Source organism: Carettochelys insculpta, chromosome 31, assembly GCF_033958435.1.
Source record: "Carettochelys insculpta isolate YL-2023 chromosome 31, ASM3395843v1, whole genome shotgun sequence".
Lineage (NCBI taxonomy): Eukaryota > Metazoa > Chordata > Testudines > Carettochelyidae > Carettochelys > Carettochelys insculpta.
The window spans coordinates 8,688,302-8,712,533 of NC_134167.1; the positions used below are offsets into that span (position 1 = coordinate 8,688,302).

Consider the following 24,232-nt stretch of genomic DNA (forward strand, 5'->3'; position numbering starts at 1 on the left):
GTGGCCCACTGATATATCAGAGGACCCCTCATGCAGCCCACTCACTAGCCTAGGTTGCTCATCACTGGTTTAGATCCTCCAGCACAAACTGTGCCCCCCACAGATTCTCTACTCCAGAATTTAGCTAAGGCTGATGGGACACTAGAGTAGATGCTACCTTTTTGCCTAATGTATTCCATTGCCTGACTCTGTTAGGATTTCTTTGTGCAGACTAAAGTGCTTTTCTGAAAACACTGAGTTGAAGAATTCCTGCATCTTTCAGGAAGGAGCCTTTCATTTCTTCTCTCAGACTCCATTGTTGTGGTCTCCAAGGTGGATCATTGAAAGAATCCCAAAAGATAGAAAAGTGGGTCTCTGGTTGCTCTCCTATTGGATCTCACCTACATGGACACCTTTCCCTCACCTCCTTTTAATTTTTCAAGTGTTCAGTTTCTTTTTTCCTTTCTCTTCAAAACTCTTGTTTACTGGTTTGGCTTTTCTTCAAAGCTGCTTATTCTCTTCCCTCTCTATTCTTTCCTTTCTACTCTTTTTCTGCCATTTTTCCCCCTTTGAGGATTTCACCCTCTTTCCTCTGTTTTCTTATTTAATCAATATCAGTAGGCTTAGTTGTCTTCCCTCCCCCTGTCCCACACAGGGGAGGGTTTGTCTCTGGTGTGTGTGAACATTCTGATTTGACAGAGATGGAGTATCATGTTTGTCTGTTTCCTCTCAAAAGTAGAGGAGGAAATAGACAAAAACTATGAGCACATCCGTCAGTCACCTGGCTTTTGCTACGAGTACCCCTGTATAACTTAAAAATTAGCGCTCAGCTTTTGTCTCAGGGTGGGAAAAGAAGACCATCCAATAGAGCCACAGGCTTATGCTGCAGGAGAATCTCAGAGCAGGGACAAACCAGGGTTGGCCCTTTGCTGCAGTTCAGTCTTTGTGATGGGAGACATCTGGAGAAACCATCTTTCCAAATTTGGAGACCTATTTGGGAACATACAGCTTAAAATCTCTGAGGAATTACTTTGAAATTATCAGTCTCCTCCCTTCTAGGCCATTTTGTCTGTCTCAGATCAAAATATAAGAATAAAACAGTGGAAGCAAGAATGCAATCGTAAGGGCAAACCCCAGTCTTTTCCACCACAGATACAGAGCATTCTTGGGCAATAGTATTGGTATTTCTGGTGTGCAAGAAATCTGGTGTGTGGTTGTTAAGGCACTGCACAAGCCACGGTGGGCCATCTGTGTCATCAGTCCTTCTACATGTGAGCCCCCTGTGCATCCATGTTGAAAGTGGGGAAGAGGCCAGGGTGAGAATGAATAGATTAGGGAGTGATCTGGGGACTACATAATGCAGATCTCCCCAAGTCTTTTCTCGTGTCCTACAGGAGATGCATGTAAATGCCTTGTGTAGACTACTTTAGCCATTAAGGTGAAGTATCCAGTACAGAACAGGTGTGAAGCCACTCTGTAACCTTGGGAAAGCTCCCTCCTTGCACTGTCCCTTAGTCACCTCTGCACTGTCCCTGCCTAGTTACTCTGGTGGGCACTGATGTCAGATTGTGACCCATAATACTGAGATGTTTTACCTCAACACTTCTATTTTGAAATAATGTAAAGTTCTGTGTAAGTGTCTATGGAAGCTCCAGGATATATGGATAAGTGGAGATGACCTGGTTGGACAACTGTACTTACTGATAAGTTAAGCTATTCATTTTTCTTTGTTTTTTTTTTAAATGATTTAGGATGATTGCTACTACCAAGGATATATTGCAGGTTTCCCCAATTCACTTGTGACACTCAGCACCTGCTCTGGGCTCAGGTAATGAAGTTGCTTGTTAATTACAACAGTAAGCAATAATAATAATACCATTAATAAAACTCAGTATCCCAAATATTACTATGTGGTAACAGTTGCACATGCTAACTTTTTAATGGTGCCCTCCATGTGCGGTGTCTAACTTTTAAGGTCTCAAACTGATGGAATTTAAATTCAGATAATTTTATAACTTTATGTAACCTGCATGTCATTTGTGTTTTCAGAGGTCTGTTGCAGTTTCAGAATGCCAGCTATGGAATCGAACCCTTAGAGTCTTCACCTGGATTTGAACACATTATTTATCAAGTAAAGAATGAAAACATACAGAGTCCACTTTTTGAAAATGACTACATTGGCGTAAGAACAGAAAAGATGGCTGGAGATATTTCTTACAAGCTGCATACAGATATTGCCGTGAGTGCCACTTTTCATCTTAATGGTAGAGATTGTTACTGCCAGTGTCTATGGTCAAAAATACTCTATTAAGTAATTTTGTCCAAACACAAACGTAGGGTACAGGAAATTCACTCTGATGATCTTGCATATGGATTTTATTATCATGTCCGCATTATATAGAATCTGGGCAACTCAGTGTCTGGTCATGGCATATGAGAGCCCTATGTTTCTATGGTGAGAAACAGTAGTACTGGGACTAAGTTACTGCTAAAGAAATGCACTCCATTCGAGTGAACTTGATGCTCTGTGTCACCAGGATAGCTGTAGATACAATGTTACTAATGCTAGCCCATATTGAGGGGACCATTCCTATGTCAGTGGGGATGGTGTTAGCCAGGAGCCACACATGTACAGTAACGGCCTCAGGTTTCTGACTGAGGCTAATTCACATAAATCTACCTGATAAGAATCTCACTGTCAGCATTAAATTATAGGTCTAGTTTCCACTTGCAAATATAGACAGTCCTTCCTTGTTTCTCACTTTTGATGCTCTTCCACCATGGCCTGGTTAGAGGGTGGATTTTTCAACCCTCGCCTTCTACACAGGAATATCCCTCTCATAGAACAACATGTGAAGGTCCTGTTTGCTGTGTCAAAGAAGGTATTTAGGACCACAGAGGTAACAGGTAAAATGTTGCTGGTGCCTGGGGTTGAGAGTGGAGACTGACTGGAAAGAGATTTAACTATCCCACCAGAGAGCAGCTGGCATTTCAAAGGACAAAAGAAGACCCAAATGGCACAGTAGACATGGTGTTCTTCAGAAATGTTTGGGGCTTAAGGCATGAATCCCCCAGAACCTTACATGGGACAAGGGAGATTAATTCATGGAATGCAGTGGGAGGGGAAATTATTTGTGATTGAGACTAAAATTTGTCATCAAATTATCCAGTTTTTCACTTTTCCAGAATATGGTTTGGCCAGCAGTGCATATTACTTCTGTAGCTCCCTGGGTCAGATGTTTTGCCAGTAGTGAGGAATGAGTGTCATTATCAGCTGTGTAGTCAGTTTGTTTTATACTCACCTCTAGTTTCTTAGTAATGTGGTACAAAACTCAAGACCAAATTATACTAAAGTTTTTTGAATCTGTTATTTCTATTACTGAATCTTTAAATTTAGCCTAACAAATCATAGGTCATAGATTTATAAGCTATGATTGTTTTCAGAAATATAGATAAAAGTGTATGATGGTGCTTTTGAGGCACATGGCTGAGCATAGGTATTCAAGCTAAAATCTAGTGTTAAGGAATGTAGCTCATATTCACAGTGCTAATCAGTGATCCAAAAGGTGAAATGTTGACATAATTACTAAATATTGAAGGCTTTTTTCAGTCTATATCAGATGTCACTGAATCCCCCAGATACTTGGAAATGTATGTCGTTTTGGACAAGGGTTTGGTAAGTCTGTCAGTCAAGTTTGCTTAATTTCACATGTGATCGTTGCTTTTCAAAAGCCCAAAAAATGTGTTATAAAATAAAGAAATCAGAGAACTGGAAGGAGCCCCATGTGGTCACTGAGTCCAGTCCCCTGCACTCCTGGCAGGATTAAGCACTATCTAGACTGTCCCTAACAGATGTTGTCTAACCTGGTCTTAAAAATCTCCACTCACAGAGATTCCACAACGTCTCTAAGCAGTTTATTTATTCCAGTGCTTAAGCACTCTGACAGTTATGAAGCTTTTTCCTAATATCCAACCTGGGCCCCAGCCATAGGATGATTGAAGTGGCTGCCACAGGGCCTCCCAAAATTCAGGCTCTGAGGTGGGCCCCCCACAAATTAGTGTATGGACAGGATGGCTTTGTAAGCACTTCTGCCATTTCCACATGTTTTGTAATAGTCCTACCTTGTTCTTGGTCATCTTCTTGCTTCTAATATATTTATAAAATGTTTTCTTGTTACCTATTATGTGTCTAGCTAATTTGAGCCAATTTAGTGCTTTGGCCTTTCTAATTTTGCCCCTGCATACTTTTATCAAAAGTCTGGAATGTAATTGTCAATAAGGTTAAGATTTTATCTTGGGTATTTTTAATAAAAGTCATGGATAGGTCATGGGCAGTGAACACACAAATTCACAGAAACATCTGGCCTGTCTTTGACTTTTACTACAAATACTCTGAATGAGGGACTCTGAGGCAGAGATGTGCTAGGTGCTGACCATTGCTTCAATCCCACCGTGTTCATGCATTGTTGGGGCTGACCCATCCTGGCTGCTGTTCCAGGCCCAACTTATTGCCGTGGTGCTCGTAGCCACTGCTGTGGCCCAGGCTGTTGCTCTGCCCCAGAGACTGGTCTGGCTCCAGACCACTCTTCTGTGGCAAGGGCTGGCTGTTGGTAGAGGCCTGCCACTGCTTCTGCATGGGGCTAACAGCTGCTCCACTGGGCTGACAATGAAGTAGTCATGGATGTTGGTTAATGTGACCTTCCTGGCAGAATTGGATCCTTAATTATTTCATCAACAGACTGATGCATATTTTGTTTAGGGAATTGGAAGGAAGTTCAGAATTAAAATATTGAAAATTTGAGTCTTTGAATTTGAGTGAACGTTCTACTGCTTCAGCAGGGAAATGACATGTCTAAAAAAGTTGTACTGTAATGATATTTAGCTGTTACTTAAAGAATTGTGTTATTTTTCCAGTACAAATACATGGGTTCAGATAAAGATGTTATAACACAGAAAATGGCCCAACTTTTTGGATTTATCAACAGTGTAAGTTACTGCCTTTCTTGTTTCATATTAATATGAAATTTGGACCTTTAACTTTGTTAACAAGCCAAAGATTTTTCTAGATTTTTCTTATTTTCTCCAGGGAATTATTTAGTCTTGTTTTTTAACTCGTGATTCCCAAGTCGTTGGTTTATGACAGCCAGATCTTTATGGCAAATAGAACAAAACATGTTTAATCGCTTCACCTCAAGTGTGTGTTGTATTTCTGTGAGGCTTTGTCTCAATTGCTCAAAAAAAGTGAGGTTTTTTTAAAACTTGTTGCTGAAGACTGGGGTGGTCAATGATTTTTGATGGGGGTTGAAGGGGCTACTCCAAGATTTTGGTAAGTGGTCAAGGGCCATCTGTGGAAGGGGTGTGGTATCTGAGGTGGAGACTGGGTGCAGAAGGGAGCTCGGGTAAGAGACTGGATTGCAGAATATGGTGTAGGGTCTGAGAGGGAATTTGGATGAAGGAGGGGGTTGACCTGGTGCAGGGCCTGGGGAGGGGTATAGATGCAGGAGGGGATTTTGACCTGCGGAGGGATGTAGCAGTGAGTGCAGGGTCTGAGAGGAATATATCCGTGGGCTGGATCTAGCCTATGGATGAAGGGGGAAGTCTCAGGCAAACTACGTGCCTGCCCTGTCCCACCATATGCTGCTCAGAAAAGCAGCTGCAGAGCCCTAGTCTTTTTCAATAGTTGCCAGCCCAGTGGGATGGGGGAGAACTTCACAGTCCCATTGGCTGGTTTTAGGTCTGTGGACGCTTTCTTCCTGAAGCACCTCTCCCCCTCTCTTCAGCCTTGCCAGCCACCGTCCTGTAGACACATGCTCTGGCCCTGGCTGAGCTGCTGGCTGCCAGACCTGATTCTGTGGATACTGGCACTAGACTCCAGCCCTGTGGATGTAAGCCCCTGTAGTCTCCCAGTGTGGCAAGGTCGCCAGCCCCTCTGTCACTGAGCTTCCAGTCCTGTCAGGGCTTCCAGTTGCCAGCCCTCCTCTCACTAGCCTGCCAGTCCCAGGCTCTCTGGTCCAGGAATGTCCAAAGTCCGGCAGGACCATAGATGTTGCTGGAGAAGAGAGGCCCTGTTTTTGGAAGTGCAACGTGCATCTCTAAATGTGTTGACACCAGCAAGGGCTGTTCCTCAGTGCTTCCATTTTTCAGTTTCTTCCTTTATGTCTCATGAAGGATGTTGAGCATTGAAGAGATCGTTGTACTTTGGTGCATATTTAGGCTCATTATACAGCTGCCAATCAGAAAAGTCTTTTTCCTGTACGTTTTTTTCTATTATCGCTCAGCCTTTTGTCCTGGGGCAGGGGGAGTGGGTATGTGCCTTTGTTTGTCATATTTTGGACATGTATGGGGCAGAGTTTATAATCTTATTTATTTGTATATGTGTTTTATTTATGAATTCTCAATTTATTTACAGAAACCCCTCCTCTTGGAAGCATTGCGTTTCCAGTTTTCTCTCCCCGTTCCCCTTAGAGTTTTAAAAATGATGGTGGTGGTGTGTGATGTCCATTTTGCTAAGTTGGGCCTTTACGTTAAGCTGTATAAATTAAAATACCACTATGCATCAAATATCATTGGAGATCTGTTTCTCCTGTTTTTACAGATGTTTACCCCCCTTAATATGACAATTGTACTGTCTTCCTTGGAGTTTTGGACAGATAATGATAAAATTCATACAACAGGGGAAGCTGATGAAATACTGCAAAAGTTCTTACAATGGAAAGAATCTTACCTTGTTCTACGGCCACATGATACAGCATATTTATTTGTGTAAGACGAGCATTTCTTTATTTTTAAAAAGGTACACTTGGAACTCTTTTAGATTGCCCTAGCATGGACTGTCGCAATTCCTCTCTCTTGCAAATCTCTCTCTCTGTGAATTGTTACAAATGTAATTCTAGATGTAGTATGTTTACAAAATATTTTTATACTTTTCAAAATATTTATTGTAAACAATAGGAAGTAAAAATTAAACTAAAAAAAAACATTATCTTTTTCAAACACTGCTACCAAGAACACAATTACGTTGATGAGTCTGCTTTTGTGTTTTAGTTACAGGGACCACCCTGATTATGTAGGGGCAACATTTTCAGGAAGGATGTGTCTCAGAAAATATGCTGGAGGAGTTGCTCTGGTACAGTATTATTGGATATACGTGGTTAATGAATTGTGTAACTATGGCTTCCGAAGGAGTGGTGGTGGGCACTCAGCAACCTGTGAAAAACAGCTAATTTGTATTTAGATGCCTTAAATATGTGTAATCCACACACCGACTGTGTGTGTGTCACTGTCCCATGTAGTGGCACCTAGACCAGTGTTTCTCAACCTTTTTTTAGAAAGTACCCCTGTTTAAAATATACTTACCACCAGACTTCTGTTGTATCCCTAAGGATGCTTGGAAGATGGGTTGAGAAACATAGTTCTAAAGTAATCTGAGGTCTTGAAACAAGGGCCATTCAATCTTTCCAGATTACTGTACCCTTTGCAGGAGTCAGATTTGTTTCGTGTACCACCAAGTTACACTTCACTTAAATTACTTACTTACAAAAACATGCAAAAAATCCTAGAAGACTATTACTGAAAACTTGCTGGCTTTCTACTATCTTCTTATCCAGTAAATGAATTGGAATAGAAATACTGTACTTATGTTTCAGTGTAAGGCATGTGAAGCAGGGGAAACAAGTCATTGTCTGAATGAACTTTTAGGTTGTACTGACTTTACTAGTGTTTTTATGTAGCCTGTTGTAAAACGAGGCAAATATCTAGATGAGATGATGCACCCCCGGAAGACCTCAGTGTTTCACCAAGGGTGCATGTATCCCTGGTTGAGAACCACTGACCTAGACCACTTACAGAGAAAGTATAAGTCTTCTCTACAGCCTTAGCTGAAGGCCAGCTGGCTTTTAGCTCAAACTTGAGGCTTATGCTCTGAGCTCCATATGCATCTGGATGTTAGACTTCAGGCACTTGGTTGGAAAAATTGGATCTAAAGTGCTTATGTATATCTTGGAGTACAAGTGTGAATCTTAGGGTTTTACTTTCTCTATAGCCTCTTCCTAATCCTTTAAAGTTCTTTACAGCATTACCGTGGAAGTTACTGATTACTCTGCCACAAATCCAGCAAAGTGTGAAAGCGTGCTAATGTATAAATGTGAGTAGTCCCATTGACTTGGGACTGCTCATGAATTAAGGCTAGGCATAATTTTAAGCATTTCGCATCTTGCAGGACTGAATTGTAAGAACAGTTACCATATACAATACAATATGCATTTCTCTTAGATATAATATGTCAAGTGCTGCACTGTTTTCCACATCCTGGATAGCCTCCTTGCCTTCGTTTGAGTTTTCCAGAATGTTAGCGTGAATTTTGGTCTTGTATTGAAAACCAGCATCTTAAGGTCTTTTACATAAAAGCACAGAAAATGTTATAAAATATGACCTGACTACACTGCATAAGGAACAAAAATGTTTAGAATTTTATCATATTTTTTGTTTCATTAACTAAGTTACTTTGATAACAATTTTCAGATATTTCTCTTATTTAGTATCAAAAGGCTGTAACGCTGGAGACATTTTCAGTCATTGTTGCGCAGCTGCTGGGGCTAAGTCTGGGAATAACCTATGATCATTCTAGGGACTGTCAGTGTTCTGGATCCATCTGTATAATGAACACCAAAGCAGTGTAAGATGATTATCATTTAGAACTATTTTCCTGTGGTATGCAAGTCCAATCATTATGAATGACCATGGCTTAGGATTTGAATGGTTGTGTGAGTTAATTAAGAGCAACCTCATATTAGTTTGATGTCAATGAAAGTTTTGATTGCCATTTCTTTGTCACAAAATAACTAATTTCTAAAGAACATATCTGAAAATAATTTTTCACATCTGCTTGCAAGTATAATTATTCATATTTATATTGCAACAAAAATGATTAAAGCTCTAGAAAACATGACATGAGGGAAGATTGAAAGAACTGGGTTTGTTTAGTTGGGAAAAGAGAAGACTGAGAGGGGACATAGCAATTTTCAGGTACCAATAAGGGTGTTACAAGGAGGATGGAGAAAAAATGTTCTCTTTAACTCTGATGATAAGACAAGATGCAAGAGGTTTAAATTGCAGCAAGCGTGGTTTAGTTTAGACATAAAAAAAAATTTCCTAATGGTCAGAGTGGTTAAGCAATGGAATAGGGATGGCTTAGGGATACTGTGGCATCTCCATCATTGGAGATTTTTAAGAGCAGATTAGACAAATACTGGTGGGATGGTCCAGATGATGCTTGCTCTTGCCAGGAGTGCAGAAGACTGGATTTGATCTCCAGAGATTGCTTCCAGTTTTAGTATTATATTATTCTATGAGTCTAAGGTTTATAGGAGGCTTTGATCATAGATTTTTGTTACCTTTTCCTTATATTGATGAGCTCAGAGTGGAACAGGATTCACTGTTGGCTCCCACAGCTCAGAAAGGTGGATGGAGCAACATTCTGCAGCCCTCCACTCTGAGCCATGCGAATGCTTTCTCCTGAGGGTCATGGCAGGGAAGCTGTGGGCCAGATTCAAAGGCTTGGTGGGCTGGATCTTGCCTGGCCTGGTCTATTTGTACAATGAGGTTTGTTCATTTTCAGTTTTTCTCAATACAGGGAGATTTGATCTGTGTATTGGAAGAAATGGCTGAGAAGTTAGCACTTTATAATTCTATATATGTGATTTAAATGAAACTAAGGACATTATAAATAACCCAGCAATATGATTTTTTGTAATTTTTCACATACAATTTTAGTTAAGGTAATAAATCAAAATGTATTTCCATTATCTGTCAATAACTGTAACGTATTTAGTACCAGAAGGGTAGCCGTGTTAGTCTGCAGCTGTAAAAACAATGAGAAGTCCTGTGGCACCTTATAGAATAACAGATTTTTTGGAACATAAGCTTTCGTGGGCAAAGACCTGCTTTGTCAGATGCAATGTACTTAAGTATCTCTTGTTCCTTCTCTGGGAAGAAAAAAGGCATACTTAACTTAGGAAATATCTCTAATGAAAGAGTACTAATATCTTTCTTAATAATAAAACAAATATTTTGTTGTTAATTTTAGCCATTTTTTATTCTTAAGGCATTGTTTGAATTAAGTTTAACAAAATCACCTGAAAAGCCTTCTGCTGAATATTTTGGAAGGCCAGGTTAATAATACAAAGTGCTCCAAGATATTTGAATATTTTCAGTTGATAAAATTTTTAATTGATTTATTTCAGGCATTTCAATGGGGTAAAGGCCTTTAGCAGCTGCAGCATTAGAGACTTCAAAAGTTTTATTAAATATAGAGGAGGAGACTGCCTGTCTAATAGACCATATTTGAATCTGACTTACAAGAGGGCTTCAGTCTGTGGCAACCGTATTGTGGAAAGAGGGGAGCAGTGTGACTGTGGCTCAGCTCAGGTTAGTATCCAGTACCAGGAAGTGTAAAATTCCACACTTCTCAGTTTAAAAGAATGACACTTTGAAAGTTAGTACCCAACTGAAATCTGGGAAACTCACTGAAGATCTTACATATACGTATACATGGCATTCTTGTTGGTATTAACCTTGTAATTTGACACTCATTTTTCTTTGGGAATCTTTCAGGTTGCTATTCTTCAGGAATTTGAATCTTGGATAGACACTTAGAGAAGTAAAATTTTAGAATGGCCAGTGATTCTATGGTTTTATTTTTTCAGGAGTGTGCAAAAGATAAATGCTGCACTAACAGATGTAGACTTAAGCCAGGAGCACAGTGTGGTACTGGATTATGTTGCCAGAACTGTAAGGTAATGTGTATATTCAGGGTTACTGGAAGTTTAACATTTTCTAACTTTTGGAGAGACACTGTTCACTCCATAATTAAAGATGAAAACCAGCTTTCCATTTATGGGCACCCAGACTCACACTTGGTGAAAATTGTCTTTTGTACTTGACATTTGCATCATTGGTATTTGGCCAAAGGGAGCATTTTAAGGAGCTCTTTTAATTTGAGTCAAATGCTTTTCTGATACGGATGTTGGGGGAAAATATTACTTTGATTTTTTTTCCTTTTGTTTATTAAAAAATATCTTGGTCTCTCAAATTCGTGGAGATCAACAGCTTTGTCAAAGCTCAGAAAACCCACAGGTTTGGTAGTGACCCAATGGGCTCCACTGGAGTGCCTGGGTAGAGCTTGTTTCCTTACACATTCTAAATCAGATGTAGGCAGGATTATAACACAGGTCTCCTCAGTTGCAGCCTGCTGCATGAACCACTAAATAATCCTGCTGTCTTTGAAAATGTGCTATGTGAATACTTTTACAGCATAAAGCAGAAGAGAACAGTATTGCACAAGAGAGACCAAAAACTTCTCTCTCTACTGTAGTTATTCAGTTTTCTGTCCAAAACATAGTTGAAGATAGCATTTGCCCCAGAAAGTTTACAGACTAAATAGACATAACAGACAAAATTTGGGAGAGGGAGGTGTTGTTATTACCATGTTACACCTGGAGAAACAAAGCACAGAAAGATTAAGTGACTTGCCCATGGTCAAGGCTATCTGCAGTAGAGATGATAATAGAGTCAACCTTTCCTGAGTCGCTGCCAGGTGCCTTATCTACAGTTTTGTCTTTCCACTCATTTTCCTTTCTTCATCCATGGAGGAGTTCACGTTGGTATAGATCTCACCTTCTAGTGGAACAAGTCCTCAGCAGCACTATCAACACATGTAAAATATGTGCATGCTTTTGCACAGTAGTGCTTTAAAATATAATATTTAATGAGATTAAAGATCATACTTTTACCTGCCATCCAAAAGCTGACACCTTTAAAAGTATGATGTATCCTGGCATCATGATGGCACATTTTTTCTGTACTGCCTTAGGAGAAGAGTGCCATAAATCACCTCGGCCATTCTGATAGAGGATTTGGGGTCTATTAATTTATGTTTCATGGCAAGGGAAATACTCATGAAATTTTTTTAAAAAGTCATGGGTGACACGGAGCCATACGTACAATTCATAAGAATTTTACAAAGAATTATCTCATTCATCACAGTCAGTGACAACTACATTTAACAGTATATATGTAGTGATGTTATTTGCTTATTTACTGTATCTTTTCTTGTGCTTTACATAAATTCTGTTGTTTAAACATTATAGACCATAATCTTTGTAAATCATCACAGTCTCCTTATTTCCACTTTTTGTCTAGTTTAAGGCAAGGAATAAGCAATGTAGGCCCATGGCTGATAGTCAGTGTGATCTCAGTGAGTACTGCAATGGGTCATCTGCATTCTGTCCAGATGATCTTTATGTTCAGAATGGGCACATATGTCAGCGTGGTACTGCCTATTGTTACAACGGACGTTGTCAGTCTGCTGATATAGAGTGCCAGAAGATCTATGGAAAAGGTATTGGGGACAATTGTATTCTTATTTGTTCTAAAACCAATTTGAACTAAATGCTATAATAGTAATTATAAGTATGTACTTACATAGCCCCTTTAATCCATACATCCAAAGTACTTCACAGCAGAGAGTAATCTTCTTCATTCCTGTTTTTATTGATGGCTGGCACATGAGGCACAAGGTGGCCAAATAACTTGTACAATGTAATCCAGTGATATTAAACATCACTGTAAAGACATAGAGGTTTTCCAGGAGCTTACATTTTATAAAAATAAAGTAAAAATGAAGTGAGGATTTTAAATAAATTTAATTTCATTAGTCTCTTTTGCTAACAACCTAGCAGAATAGAAAACCAATTCTGAACAGATCTCATTTTTTTGCTGGGTAGGGTAATTTAAATAAATATTGAAATCAGTAAGTAGGAAACTTTGATTTAAGTAATCAAATTTAATATTTTTGTGTGTTCTTTTTTGTTGTTTTTCAAGAGAAAAATCATACTGATTTGTAACTTAAAACATGTTGAACTCAACTAAAAATAGATTTTATGCTGAATTTTGGTACTAACTTTTGCTAATTGGGAGGATACACTGTATCTGTACATTTATTTAAGCAGTTATATACTGTAATATACATTTATTCAGATCAATTAAAACTGCACAAAATCAATATTTACATTTGTTTAAATTAGTTAAATAAAACAATTCCCAATATGCTTATTGGATACAGAAGACAATTCATCAAAATATGTTCTACATTTAAAACTAATTAAACAAAAGAAAATGTTTTAGTGAGTTGAACCAATTGCTGCAGGTCACCATTTCCTTTATCATTTTAGACCTGAGTAGCTCTTATTCTCTCACACTTAGCTTTTATTTTTAGATTGGAAGAAGACAGCATGTTTGCTTTTTTATTTCCCAGTTGGTTTCTCAACATTGAGCTAGTTATGGAACTGAATGAAATAAATTTAAATATATAAATTGAAATTATAAATTATTCTGTGCACCCAAGAAAAGGCCACAGCTGTCTGAAGTTGGTTTAAGCATTTGATAAACTCAGTTTACAGGTGCTTAGTCAGTTACTTGCACTCAGTTCAGTGCCATGACTTTCTTTAAAACTTCTGCAGCAAATGTGCTGCTTAATATTTTTGTATTTAATGTAAATGATTAGTAGATTATAGTAAATGTAGGCTTTAAGATAGGTTGTTACAATTGAAATTTAATTTTAAAGTACATTTATTTTTAAAGAGAACAATATTTAATTTAAATAAAAATACAGTTTGAACAGAAAGATATGTGATTTTTTTAATACAGACTTTTATCCTTCCAGGGTTTGTCTAATCTATATATAGCATATAGGTACTGCAATGATAGGCAGCTTAGAAGTATTGAGAGATTAATAAATGTTTTTGTGTTCTTTTTAACTATACCCACTCTTATCTCAAAACTTGCAGGTTCTACAAATGCTCCTCTTGCATGTTATGAAGAAATCAATAGTCAAACAGATAGATTTGGACACTGTGGGAATGATCCGCAGACAGGATTTAAAACCTGTAGTTGGATGTATGTTTTTAAGGATGAATGTTTAATTTCTGCTCTCCTCTACTGTGTGGTGCAAATGTTTACTATCTATTGGTTCCGTACTAAGCCTGCTTTAATTTTTTTGTATAAATTTTCCCTTTAGTCTCAGGTGTTCTACATTAGCCTTAACTATTCTCAAAGAATGTGCTGTTGTCAAGCATCTAGACTTTGATCCTGCAGTGTGGAATGCAGGTATTAGGAGAAGCTGTGCTTGGACCCAAATAAGGTTATGCATAGATGTTATGCTTGAAACGGGACAGAATAGATTGCAGTGCTTTGCACACCTGCTTCCTCTTCCACTGGAAGAGCATATGGCGTATAAAGGTTGGGGCATAGTAGTGAATGGACATAACTGAAAAACGAACAAAGATGTCCTGAAGGGTAAACCTTAGCATGTCCATGAAGCACATACTTATTGGGGCATATATGGTGTCCATAGTCTCTGATTGCCAGAAGCTGGGAAGGGGCAGCAAGGGATGGATCACAATTACCTGTTCTGTTAATTCCTTCTGAAGCACCTGTTATTAGCCCCTGTTAGAAGACAGGAAACTGGGCTGGACGAACCTTTTGATTGATCCAGGATGGCCATTCTGATGTTTTTCTGTGCACCCTACTGTAGCCTCATTCTAGTTTGCAGGCAAGAATAATCTGGTGGTTATGCCCCAGTCCTCTCCTTATTTCAAAGATCTCTCTTCTGCCTTCCCAGCCCATCTCATGACCTTTAGCTCAATCTACTATGCGCGTTTGTGTTCTGCTGAAATGTAATGTAATGTACTAATCTAATGTACTGAGCAATAAGATGTCACATGAATCATTTTGTTTTCCTCTGCTATTGAATTTTATAGGGATGTCACCTGTGGAAAGTTAGTTTGTCTATATCCAAGTCGCATTCCATTCACTAAAGTAAAAGCTGCTGTCATTTATGCTCAAGTGCGAGACTATGTATGTATATCTTTAGATTATATGAAGTCACCCACAGAGATTGACCCTCTACTCGTTAAAGACGGCACCAAGTGTGGGGCTGGTAAAGTAAGGAAATATTTTATAAACATCTAAAATTTGAATATCTAGACTTTGATTAACTTTTAAAATATTTACTCTTTGGCAACATAGCTCAAGATTATCCTTACCAATGATTTATTTACTTTCTCAGTAATACCAGAGGAAAATTTTAAGTGTAGTGTGATTATGAATGATTATTGTAGACCATTAAGTGTTCTTTACACATCACTAAGCCAGCTACTTGGTTTTAACTTACTATAATATATTTTAAAATGTGTTTGAGAATTACTATATTATTTGTTTTACCGTAGTGCCTAGAAGTCCTAGTCCAACTGTGGTCAGTGCTGTACAAATATATACGTAGTGCTTTATTTGTTTAAAAAAAAAAAAAGTGCCAGTGGTTAGAGAGCTTCCCGCCCCCTCCCCACTATCATCTTATAAATATAAAAACTGTCTCCTTCACAAAAAGCTTACAATTTAATTGTCATTCGGGAGCTGCAAAATATTGTTGCCCTAGTTAAGGGTACAATCAGGATCCTGTTCTAAACCTGATTGTGGACTTCGTCCCCCACACCAACATTAAAAAATAAAATCTAGGTTGTAATGTGGTGTTTTACAATAGAAGGTAATTGAAAAACAAATATTTATTGAAATAATAAGTGGTGGTACAAGTGGAGGATAAAATCCTGGCAAAATGAGTACTTACGAGTGGCCTGATTTATAAAGGTGTTTAAGTACAAAGTGCCTGAGCTGCTGCTAAAAATTTTCTGTCTCAAAAACAAAACAAAACAAAACAACCCACCAACTAAACCAGAGGATTGGAGTGTGATCCAGGGAATTAGACTACTGAAGCTTGTGTCAGTTTCATAAACTGACTGAAATTTTAATTGTTTCTGCAAAAGACAGTCATGGCTCTAACCTGTTAGAGTTCTTTGAATGTGTCAGTAGTAGATAAAAGAGAAGGAGCTCACACAATCTACTTAGATATTGAAAGACTTTTGACAAGGTCCTTCCCAAGAGGCTATTAAAGGGAATAAGTAATAAAGGGATTTGAGGCAAAGTGTTGCCAAAAACACAATTTTCAACACAAAGTTTTTCAGTTAACTTTGAAGTAGGGTGTATGCAGATGCTCTACTTAGAAGTTGTATTTTTGTAGTGTAGACACAGCCCTAGTGTAGAAACAATTTATAACACCAAAAATCTGCTATTTCAGACAGCTTATTCCAACCATGCTGAGCAAAATAGACTATACTAGCAAAAGTAAACTGGTACAGTTTTGGCAGTATAACTGCACCTACAGTACTGGCTTTTGCTTGTGCAGGCATATCAGTCAGAAACCAAACCCCATGGCAAATAAAGTTCAGTTTTGGCAAATGCAAAGTAAAGCATATTAGTGGGGAAATTTAGCACTTCTGATACACTTTGCAGGGGTCTAAATTAACTTGATCAACTCAGGAATGGACTGGCATCACTATGGACAAAACAAAAAAGCAGTCCTGTAGTACCATAAAGACTAGTAATATAAGTTATTAGGTGATGTGATCTGGAGAATCCTGAAGATTCTGAAGAATGCACAAGGGGTTACTTACCAGTGTCTCCCATTCACCCACACACCCTTGTCTGTGCACTAGTGTCTCTGCACAGATCAGTGCAGAGGGTGTATGAAGTCATGGCCCTGCTTTCTTTCCCTTTTTGCGGGGATTGTACTCCATGGTTGCAAGGAGGAGGCAGTCTTTGGACTCTGGTTCCCTGGTCCATATTGGAGCTGTACTACAGAATAAGACAAACTTGTTGCTTTTCTTCCTCCCACGTGTTATGCACTCCTCTAAGAGCAAGGCACATAGTGGCCCTTAGCAATGGACTCAGCAGCCAATGGGATATAAACTATGCCAAAGGAGGGAAAGAACACCAGCAGTTACAGTAATACACAGCATGCAAAATGTATGAATTGGCAAATGAAATGCTTTTGCCTTGTTTCAAAAAGTGTATATACACGTGGTATTTGTAGACACATGGTTATTGGCAGTAGCTTTTCTTTCATTGCAGTTTTAATTTGCAACTCTTAGGCTGTGTCTACACGGGCACAAATCTTCGAAATAGCCATATTTTGAAGATTACTAATGAGGCGCTGAATTGAATATTCAGTGCCTCATTAGGATGCTTCCAGCCACAGCACTTTTGAAAGCACGCAGCTCGGCGCAGCTACACGAGGGTCCTTTTCGAAAGGACCTGCACCTTTTGAAAGCCCCTTATTCCGATCAGTGAGCGGGATAAGGGGATTTCGAAAGTGCGGGGTCCCTTCGAAAAGGACTCCAGTGTAGCTGTGTGCTTAAAACGCCATGGCCGGAAGCATCCTAATGCTAATGAGGCGCTGAATATTCAATTCAGCGCCTCATTAGTAATCTTCGAAATGGCCATTAGCATGGCTATTTTGAAGATTTGTGCCTGTGTAGAACACAGAGAGCAAGAGTGAAATTGTCATCCCTTTGTATTGCCAATAACCTTTTGGCAAGCATTAGAGTATTTCCATAAACCTGTACTATTTATGGCTCTTCCCTCCTTGGCTGCTTTTCAGAGTATGAAGCCATTATATTGAATGCTGACATTGTCACTCATTTGAATTGGAATTTGATGCTGTGGGTTTGCTTGCTTGTTTAGGTATGTATAAACCGTACGTGCCAGTTTTATGCAGTCCTGGGTTATGATTGTAATCCACAAGTAAAGTGCAATGGACATGGAGTAAGTAACAATAATATTTTGATTTTACTGTCTCTTATCAATGTTCAGAAAGGTCTTTGTTTATAAAGCCCCATTTTGAAGTGTCTATAGATTGGCTGTAAAACTCTTTTTAGGCTGACACTTGGAGTCTAAAATCAATATACCATTGCCAGCTATTGTGGGAGTAATTGAGTAAAATAATTTACACAATTTTGCTTTCTTAGAACCAGCAACAAAATTAAAACATGAGAAAGAGATTATGCACAATATAACTATGAAACAATTAATTGCTTGGGCAGATTAGTAAAAAATATCAAATAAGGATCAAGATCTGGATCTTTGAACAGGAGATTGCACATGAATAGATTTATTAAAAAAAAAAAAAAGTAACATGGATGCAAAAAGTAGGAGGAACCATACTGGTATGGTGGATTGAGGGGAGGAGGGAAAGCTAGGAAGTCACTAAATTCTAATTTCAGTTTTGCCACTAACGAGGTGTTGATCTTGGGCAAGTCAGTCCATGTCTCTGCTGCAAGGAACAGTACAGTATAGCATACTTGCTTCACATGTGTTTGTGCTTTATACAGCTTATGGAGGAGGTTAAATGCAGTCTTGTTTTCAGCTCTTGTCTGGTGTGTATTTCTGTCAGACTGTTCAGTACAGGCAGTCCCCAGCTTCTGAACACATCTATTTACAACCATTCGTACTTACGACCAACCTCCAACTCGCCCCCCCAGCAGGGGGCTCCAGCTGCACACCTGGGGCTCCCCTCCAACCCCCTGGCCTTGACATCCCCCCAACCCCCACATGGCCCCAGATCACACCGTCGCCCCCACATGGCTGGCTCAGCATGCATGGGGCTCCAACCTGCCCCCTGCTCAAGCATACCCCTGTTCAACCCCTTCTCTGCCTGACTCAACCCCCCTGTAGTCCCAGCTCACCCCCCTATGCATGGGGCTCCTGGTTCCAGCCCCCGGTGGGGTTCCAACCCCCCTCCACTCAACCCTTCCCCCTCGCGGCCCCACCTCACCCCCCCCACATTTGGGGCTTTGGCTTCAACCGTGCCTACCCACCACCCCTGCAGCACTGGCTCCAACCCCCTGGCCAGGCTCAACCCCTGCCCAAACCCCCTGTTGCCTGGGTCCAACCCGCTGCAAGCCCTCGCTCAACTGCACCCTCCTGCCACCCTAACCCATCCCAGGCTTAACTCCCCTGCCCCCACCTAGGGCCCCAACCTAAGCCCTCCCCGACTTACATGAAATTCAAGGTGCGCAAGGGTTGCATGGAATGCAACCCTCGCATACCTCGAGGGATTACAGTATAAGAGTATTTCCAACTTCGGACCAAACTGAGTTACGATCAGGTGCTCGTAATGTAACCCGTTCATAAGTCAGGAGCTATCTGTAATATTTGGGGCCTGACCCTCTCCCACTAAAATCCGTACTGATATCAGTTGAGATCAGGCTTGGTCCTTGGTCTAGCTGGAACAAGGAGGTCGACAAGAAAAACGTGATCTTAGAGCATATTTGCAGGCCCCTGGGAGTCTACACACTATGTTTAAGATTTCCGAAGGTCTTGTGCCTATAGTTGAAATTTTCTAGAGATCCACAGATTGCAAAAGTGTGAAAATCCCTGTCTTAGCAGGTAAGGAACAGGTGGGGGTGAAAGTAACTTGTACCGGTGCTGTCCTACTGCAACCTGGGTCCTTGGCTGATCTTTAATTTAGCTCCCTGCTGGCTTTCGTCACAGCTCAGCCAGCTCTTGCTAGGGCTGTGTGCCAGGGCACACCTGCTGACTTTCCTTTCATCTCTGGTAATGGTATTCTCTGATGGGAAAACTCACTAAATGAGTAATTTTCCTACATTCTCCTGTGTTTTCAGGTATGCAACAATAAGAAACATTGTCATTGTAATCCTGGCTGGAATCCTCCAAATTGCAACACAAAAGGCTCTCCACTGGGGGGAAGTATTGACAGTGGGCTTCGATTTTTGGACTCTGGTTAGTAATCCAAGAAAATCTGGTAAAGCCAATGCCCTACATCTCACTGACCTAAATTCAGACTCCTCTCTAACTGAAATAGATTGGAGATCAGATAATTTGGTGATGGGAATCTTAGATACTTGGCTAAAACCCTTGTACGCTGCAAGGAGCATAGGTCATTCGACAAGTCTCCTCCACTTCACTCTGCCTCTGGACAAAACTTGTAACCGACCACAGGAGCGTCCCAGTTGTTGTCCTTCAGTATCAGTAATCTCCACATTGTCTGAGGCCTTCCTCTTTTGCGTTTTCAAGCGTATCATATTATCCAGAGAAAACACCAGCAGTGATGGAGTTGCTAAGAGGAAAACATGTTAACTCAGTTTCTATATATTTTGTGAAAAAACAGAACATTTACAAGACAGAAAATGAGGTGTTTGGGGCAGGGGGTTTTGTGCTATGAGGTTACTAAGTATTATGAGATGCTACTGAGAATGCTGGGATTTTAAAATATGTAGTGGGTTTTTGAGATTCATAAACTAAGCAGAATAAATCTGGATACTTTTATTTTAAAAGATACAAATAAATATTACTACTAGATTTCATTTGGTCAATGACACAGCCTCAGATTCTGATCTCTAGTATCGGAGGGGTGGCCGTGTTAGTCTGTATCTGTAACAGCAACGAAGGGTCCTGTGGCACCTTATAGACTAACAGAAAAGTTTTGAGCATGAGCTTTCCTGAGCACAGACTGATGAAGTGAGTTAACTCACGAAAGCTCATGCTCAAAACTTTTCTGTTAGTCTATAAGGTGCCACAGGACCCTTTGTTGCTGTTATTCTGATCTCTGTTACTTCTGATTTACATGGACGTAGCTGAGACCAAGGTCCAGCCTGTAATTAGTAACAGGTGCAACCGTAAGACAAATAAACATTATAGTATCTGTGTCAAGAAAATACTGAAGTATTTTCTTATCTTATAAACAGACTTATAGCTTCTGTTGACAGGTGGTGCACTGGTCTAATAAATAAGGCTCTGAATCATGTCTCAACACACAGTCAGTTTCTTCAATTCAAGCCATATTGTACAGTGGTTTTGAGAACTGGCAGGCTATCTGTCATTGCAGGGTAGACTCTGCAGCAAAGCTTTTGTAATCTCTGTCTGCACTCTGTTCATTTAGGTTAGCATGATCAATGTCTGTTTATTGTTAAAATTGGTCCCTAGGCATTTAAACTACAAATATTATGATTCACTTTGTTTTGGAAAAGTTACTTATAATATATAACTGTGATTTCAAAACTGTGAAATCTAAAAGTTAAAAAAACAACAACAAAAAACAAGCAAAAATATTTAGGGAATACAATACTGTGGATTTAAAATTTGCAACAGAAGCAGGAACAGTTTGACTCAGAAGCTGGATAAAAAAGGCCTGTGTTCATAAGGAGGACTTGTGATGTCCAAGGTTTAATGGGTGATTCCCTCCTTTACAGATTTTTTTTTAGGCATTGTCAATGGACTGTAACCCCTGTACAAGGTACGTGTATAGAAATAATCTTTTATTTTAGAGCTTTCAGTCTAGATGGAGAAATTGGTGCTGCTCTGATTCTCTCTGGTTACCAATGGTGACTGAATTCTACCTAAACCCCAATATTATTACAATGACAGTATGTTTCAAATAGGGGCTATTAGTTTTACAAGCTTAATGTTAAAGGTGACTTCTAAAGGTTAAAAAAAAAGTCCTTTATTCTGCTTTATGATCTACAAGGGAGGCTTGGAATTGAATGTTAGTGCATGGTGGTAGGCCTTTTGATGTTTTTTTTTCCTTTCAGTTTATTATGCCAAAAAATTCAGACCTTACCAGTCTTGTTTTTCCTAGAAGACTCTATTCATGACCAAATAACTAATAAATCTCACATCACTGATTTCAAGGAGGTAAAATATGATTAACTGAGCAGACATGCTTTTATTCAAATGATTTAACACTTTATTTCAAACAGCTAGCAAAGGTTCACAAGAAAAGCTCTAGTGTTATTCAGCTACCACATCCACTGCTCTTGATCCTCAAAATGAAACTTCCAGCAAAAACAAGAGAGAGGGACTGAAGACTGTATTCCTGATATATCTAAGATAAAAAAGGAAGGGAAGCATATGTCAGGCCTTCAGAAAGATGAGCTTTTGAGTTGGGAGCAAGGTCAGATGCCCCTTTTGGAAGAACAGAATTACAATTTCCAGTCAGTTGCTCCTCACCTGCACTCTTTTATTTGGGTAGTGCAGCATATTAATTGCCTAAGAGCAGGGATGTGCCTGAATAAGAAAGGAAGCTTACTAGAATTACTCTGCACACCCACACTCATGCACCCTACTTTGTTGGAGTTTTCAGTCAGGCTGACAACTGGATGACTGGAACTACAGAATAAATGAATTGGTCACCTTTCAGTAGCCTCAGTGCTGAATGCTAGGTCCAGAGTGTGATTGTACGTGGCCTTAGTAATTTTACTTCTTTACATGTTTATGCCATAAGACTGGGTGTGCAGAGGCAATATACTTAGAGAACTCTAATTTATTATTAAGCTGTGACTATCGATGAGATCCAGGAAATTAATATACTTCTGTACAAAGTGAACATTTTCATTTTTTTAACCAAACAGAAGCAATATTTTATTCTAGAAATAACTACACTCATCCCTCACTGTATGAGCACAACTGGTTCCCAAATTTCTGCTCGTAGGCAAAAACTCCTTAGAGCAACACTAAATTCCCATTAAAATAGACTTAAAAGTCTCCAATTCATTCCAAGTGCTTGTAACTAGACAGAAACCAGTTGAGTTTAGGTACTTTTCTGATGTATTTGAATAGTTTGGCACTAGAAATAGGATGAAGTGTATGTATGTACAGCAGGGATTCCTAGCCTGTGGGTTGGGATCCAAACATGGGTCCCATTTGATTTGTTAAAGGTCACCAGCTGGGCAGTTCCCAGCTGCTTGTGGCTGTTAAAGAAGCCATTTGCAATTTCTTAACACTGCTGCCTCAGGCAGATATCTCTCAATAGAGATAGCTGCCATCTCCAGCAGCTATCTCTATCACTAGGGATAGCAGTTACCTTATGCCTAGGTGCTGAAACCTTAACACTTGAGTTAATTGGTTTTAACGACTGTTACCTTCTGGGAGCTGATTGGGCCTCATGGCCTTCCTGCTTAGGACACTTCGGTGTGGGAAAATTGAATGACAATGGACAGCGTCTCCTTGAACTGTGCACATACCACAATCTGTGCATCACAAACACCTTCTTCCAAAGGAAGCCACAGCACAGAGTGTCGTGGAGACACCCACGCTCGAAGCACTGGCATCAACTAGACGTGGTCATCGCTAGGCGTAATAACCTCAAAAACGTCCTTCTGACACGCAGCTATCATTGTGCTGACTGTGATACAGATCACTCGCTAGTTTGCTCCAAGCTCAAGCTGAGACCCAAGAAGCTGTACTGCTCTAAACCTGCTGGAAGGCCCCGCATTGACGCCAGAAAGACGGCAAACTCGGAGAAAGCTGAAAAGTTCAGAGAGACCCTCCAGGAAAATCTGCGCAGCGGCCCTGGGGGCGCCGATGTGACATCCAAATGGCAACATCTGAAGGATACAGTTTACAACACGGCCTTGTTGGTGTTTGGAAGAAGAGCTAGAAACACGAACGACTGGTTCAAAGCTAACTCTGATGAGATGATTCCAGTCATTGAAAAGAAGCGCGCTGCACTCCTGGAGTACAAACGCTCACCGAGCCAGAGTACCCAGCAAGCACTTAGAGTGGCCAGAAGGACAGTACAGCAGACAGCCAGGCGCTGTGCCAACAACCACTGGCTCCAGCTGTGCAGCAGCATCCAGACCTGTGCAGACTTTGGTAATCTCAGAGGAATGTACGAGGGTATGAAGAAGGCATTAGGACCCACCCAGAACAAGATGGCACCTCTGAAATCCAAATCTGGTGAAGTCATCGCTGACAAAGCTAAACAGATGGAGTGCTGGGTTGAGCACTACTCCGAGCTGTACCACGCGAGAACGTTGTGGTTGATGCAGCCCTCGATGCCGTTGAGCTCCTACCAGTAATGGACGAACTGGATCAAGAACCGACTGTGGATGAACTGAAGAGAGCCATCGACAGCATTGCAGCAGGAAAGGCCCCTGGCCAGGATGGTGTACCACCAGAGGTAATCAGATGTGCCGCGGACACACTCCTGGAACGCCTACATGAGCTACTGTGCCTGTGCTGGAGAAAGGGAGAGGTTCCACAGGATATGCGCGACGCTAACATTGTAACATTGTATAAGAACAAAGGAGACAGAAGCGACTGCAATAGCTACCGTGGAATCTCCCTCCTAAGCGTCACTGGTAAACTGTTCGCTCGCGTCATCCTTGGCAGACTCCAGAAGATTGCTGAGAGGGTGTACCCCGGATCGCAGTGTGGATTCCGCGCAGAGAGGTCAACCGTTGACATGGTCTTCTCTCTAAGGCAGCTGCAGGAGAAGTGCAGGGAGCAGAGGAAGCCACTCTACATAGCCTTCATCGACCTGACCAAGGCCTTTGACTTGGTCAGC

General features: G+C 40.3%; 1 protein-coding gene across 1 annotated transcript in view; it reads left to right on the forward strand.

The window, feature by feature from the left end:
• The window catches only part of LOC142004131 (disintegrin and metalloproteinase domain-containing protein 32-like), a 48,880-nt gene that overhangs the window by 8,978 nt on the left and 15,670 nt on the right, over nucleotides 1-24,232 (forward strand). Inside the window, exons 5-18 of the mRNA XM_074981566.1 lie at nucleotides 1,731-1,807; nucleotides 2,029-2,218; nucleotides 3,590-3,655; nucleotides 4,894-4,965; nucleotides 6,575-6,741; nucleotides 7,024-7,105; nucleotides 8,517-8,653; nucleotides 10,221-10,404; nucleotides 10,683-10,772; nucleotides 12,178-12,376; nucleotides 13,824-13,932; nucleotides 14,796-14,979; nucleotides 17,611-17,691; nucleotides 19,551-19,668. Coding sequence (XP_074837667.1) covers nucleotides 1,731-1,807; nucleotides 2,029-2,218; nucleotides 3,590-3,655; nucleotides 4,894-4,965; nucleotides 6,575-6,741; nucleotides 7,024-7,105; nucleotides 8,517-8,653; nucleotides 10,221-10,404; nucleotides 10,683-10,772; nucleotides 12,178-12,376; nucleotides 13,824-13,932; nucleotides 14,796-14,979; nucleotides 17,611-17,691; nucleotides 19,551-19,668 — 1,756 coding nt within the window. The remainder of the gene's footprint in view (nucleotides 1-1,730; nucleotides 1,808-2,028; nucleotides 2,219-3,589; nucleotides 3,656-4,893; nucleotides 4,966-6,574; nucleotides 6,742-7,023; nucleotides 7,106-8,516; nucleotides 8,654-10,220; nucleotides 10,405-10,682; nucleotides 10,773-12,177; nucleotides 12,377-13,823; nucleotides 13,933-14,795; nucleotides 14,980-17,610; nucleotides 17,692-19,550; nucleotides 19,669-24,232) is intronic.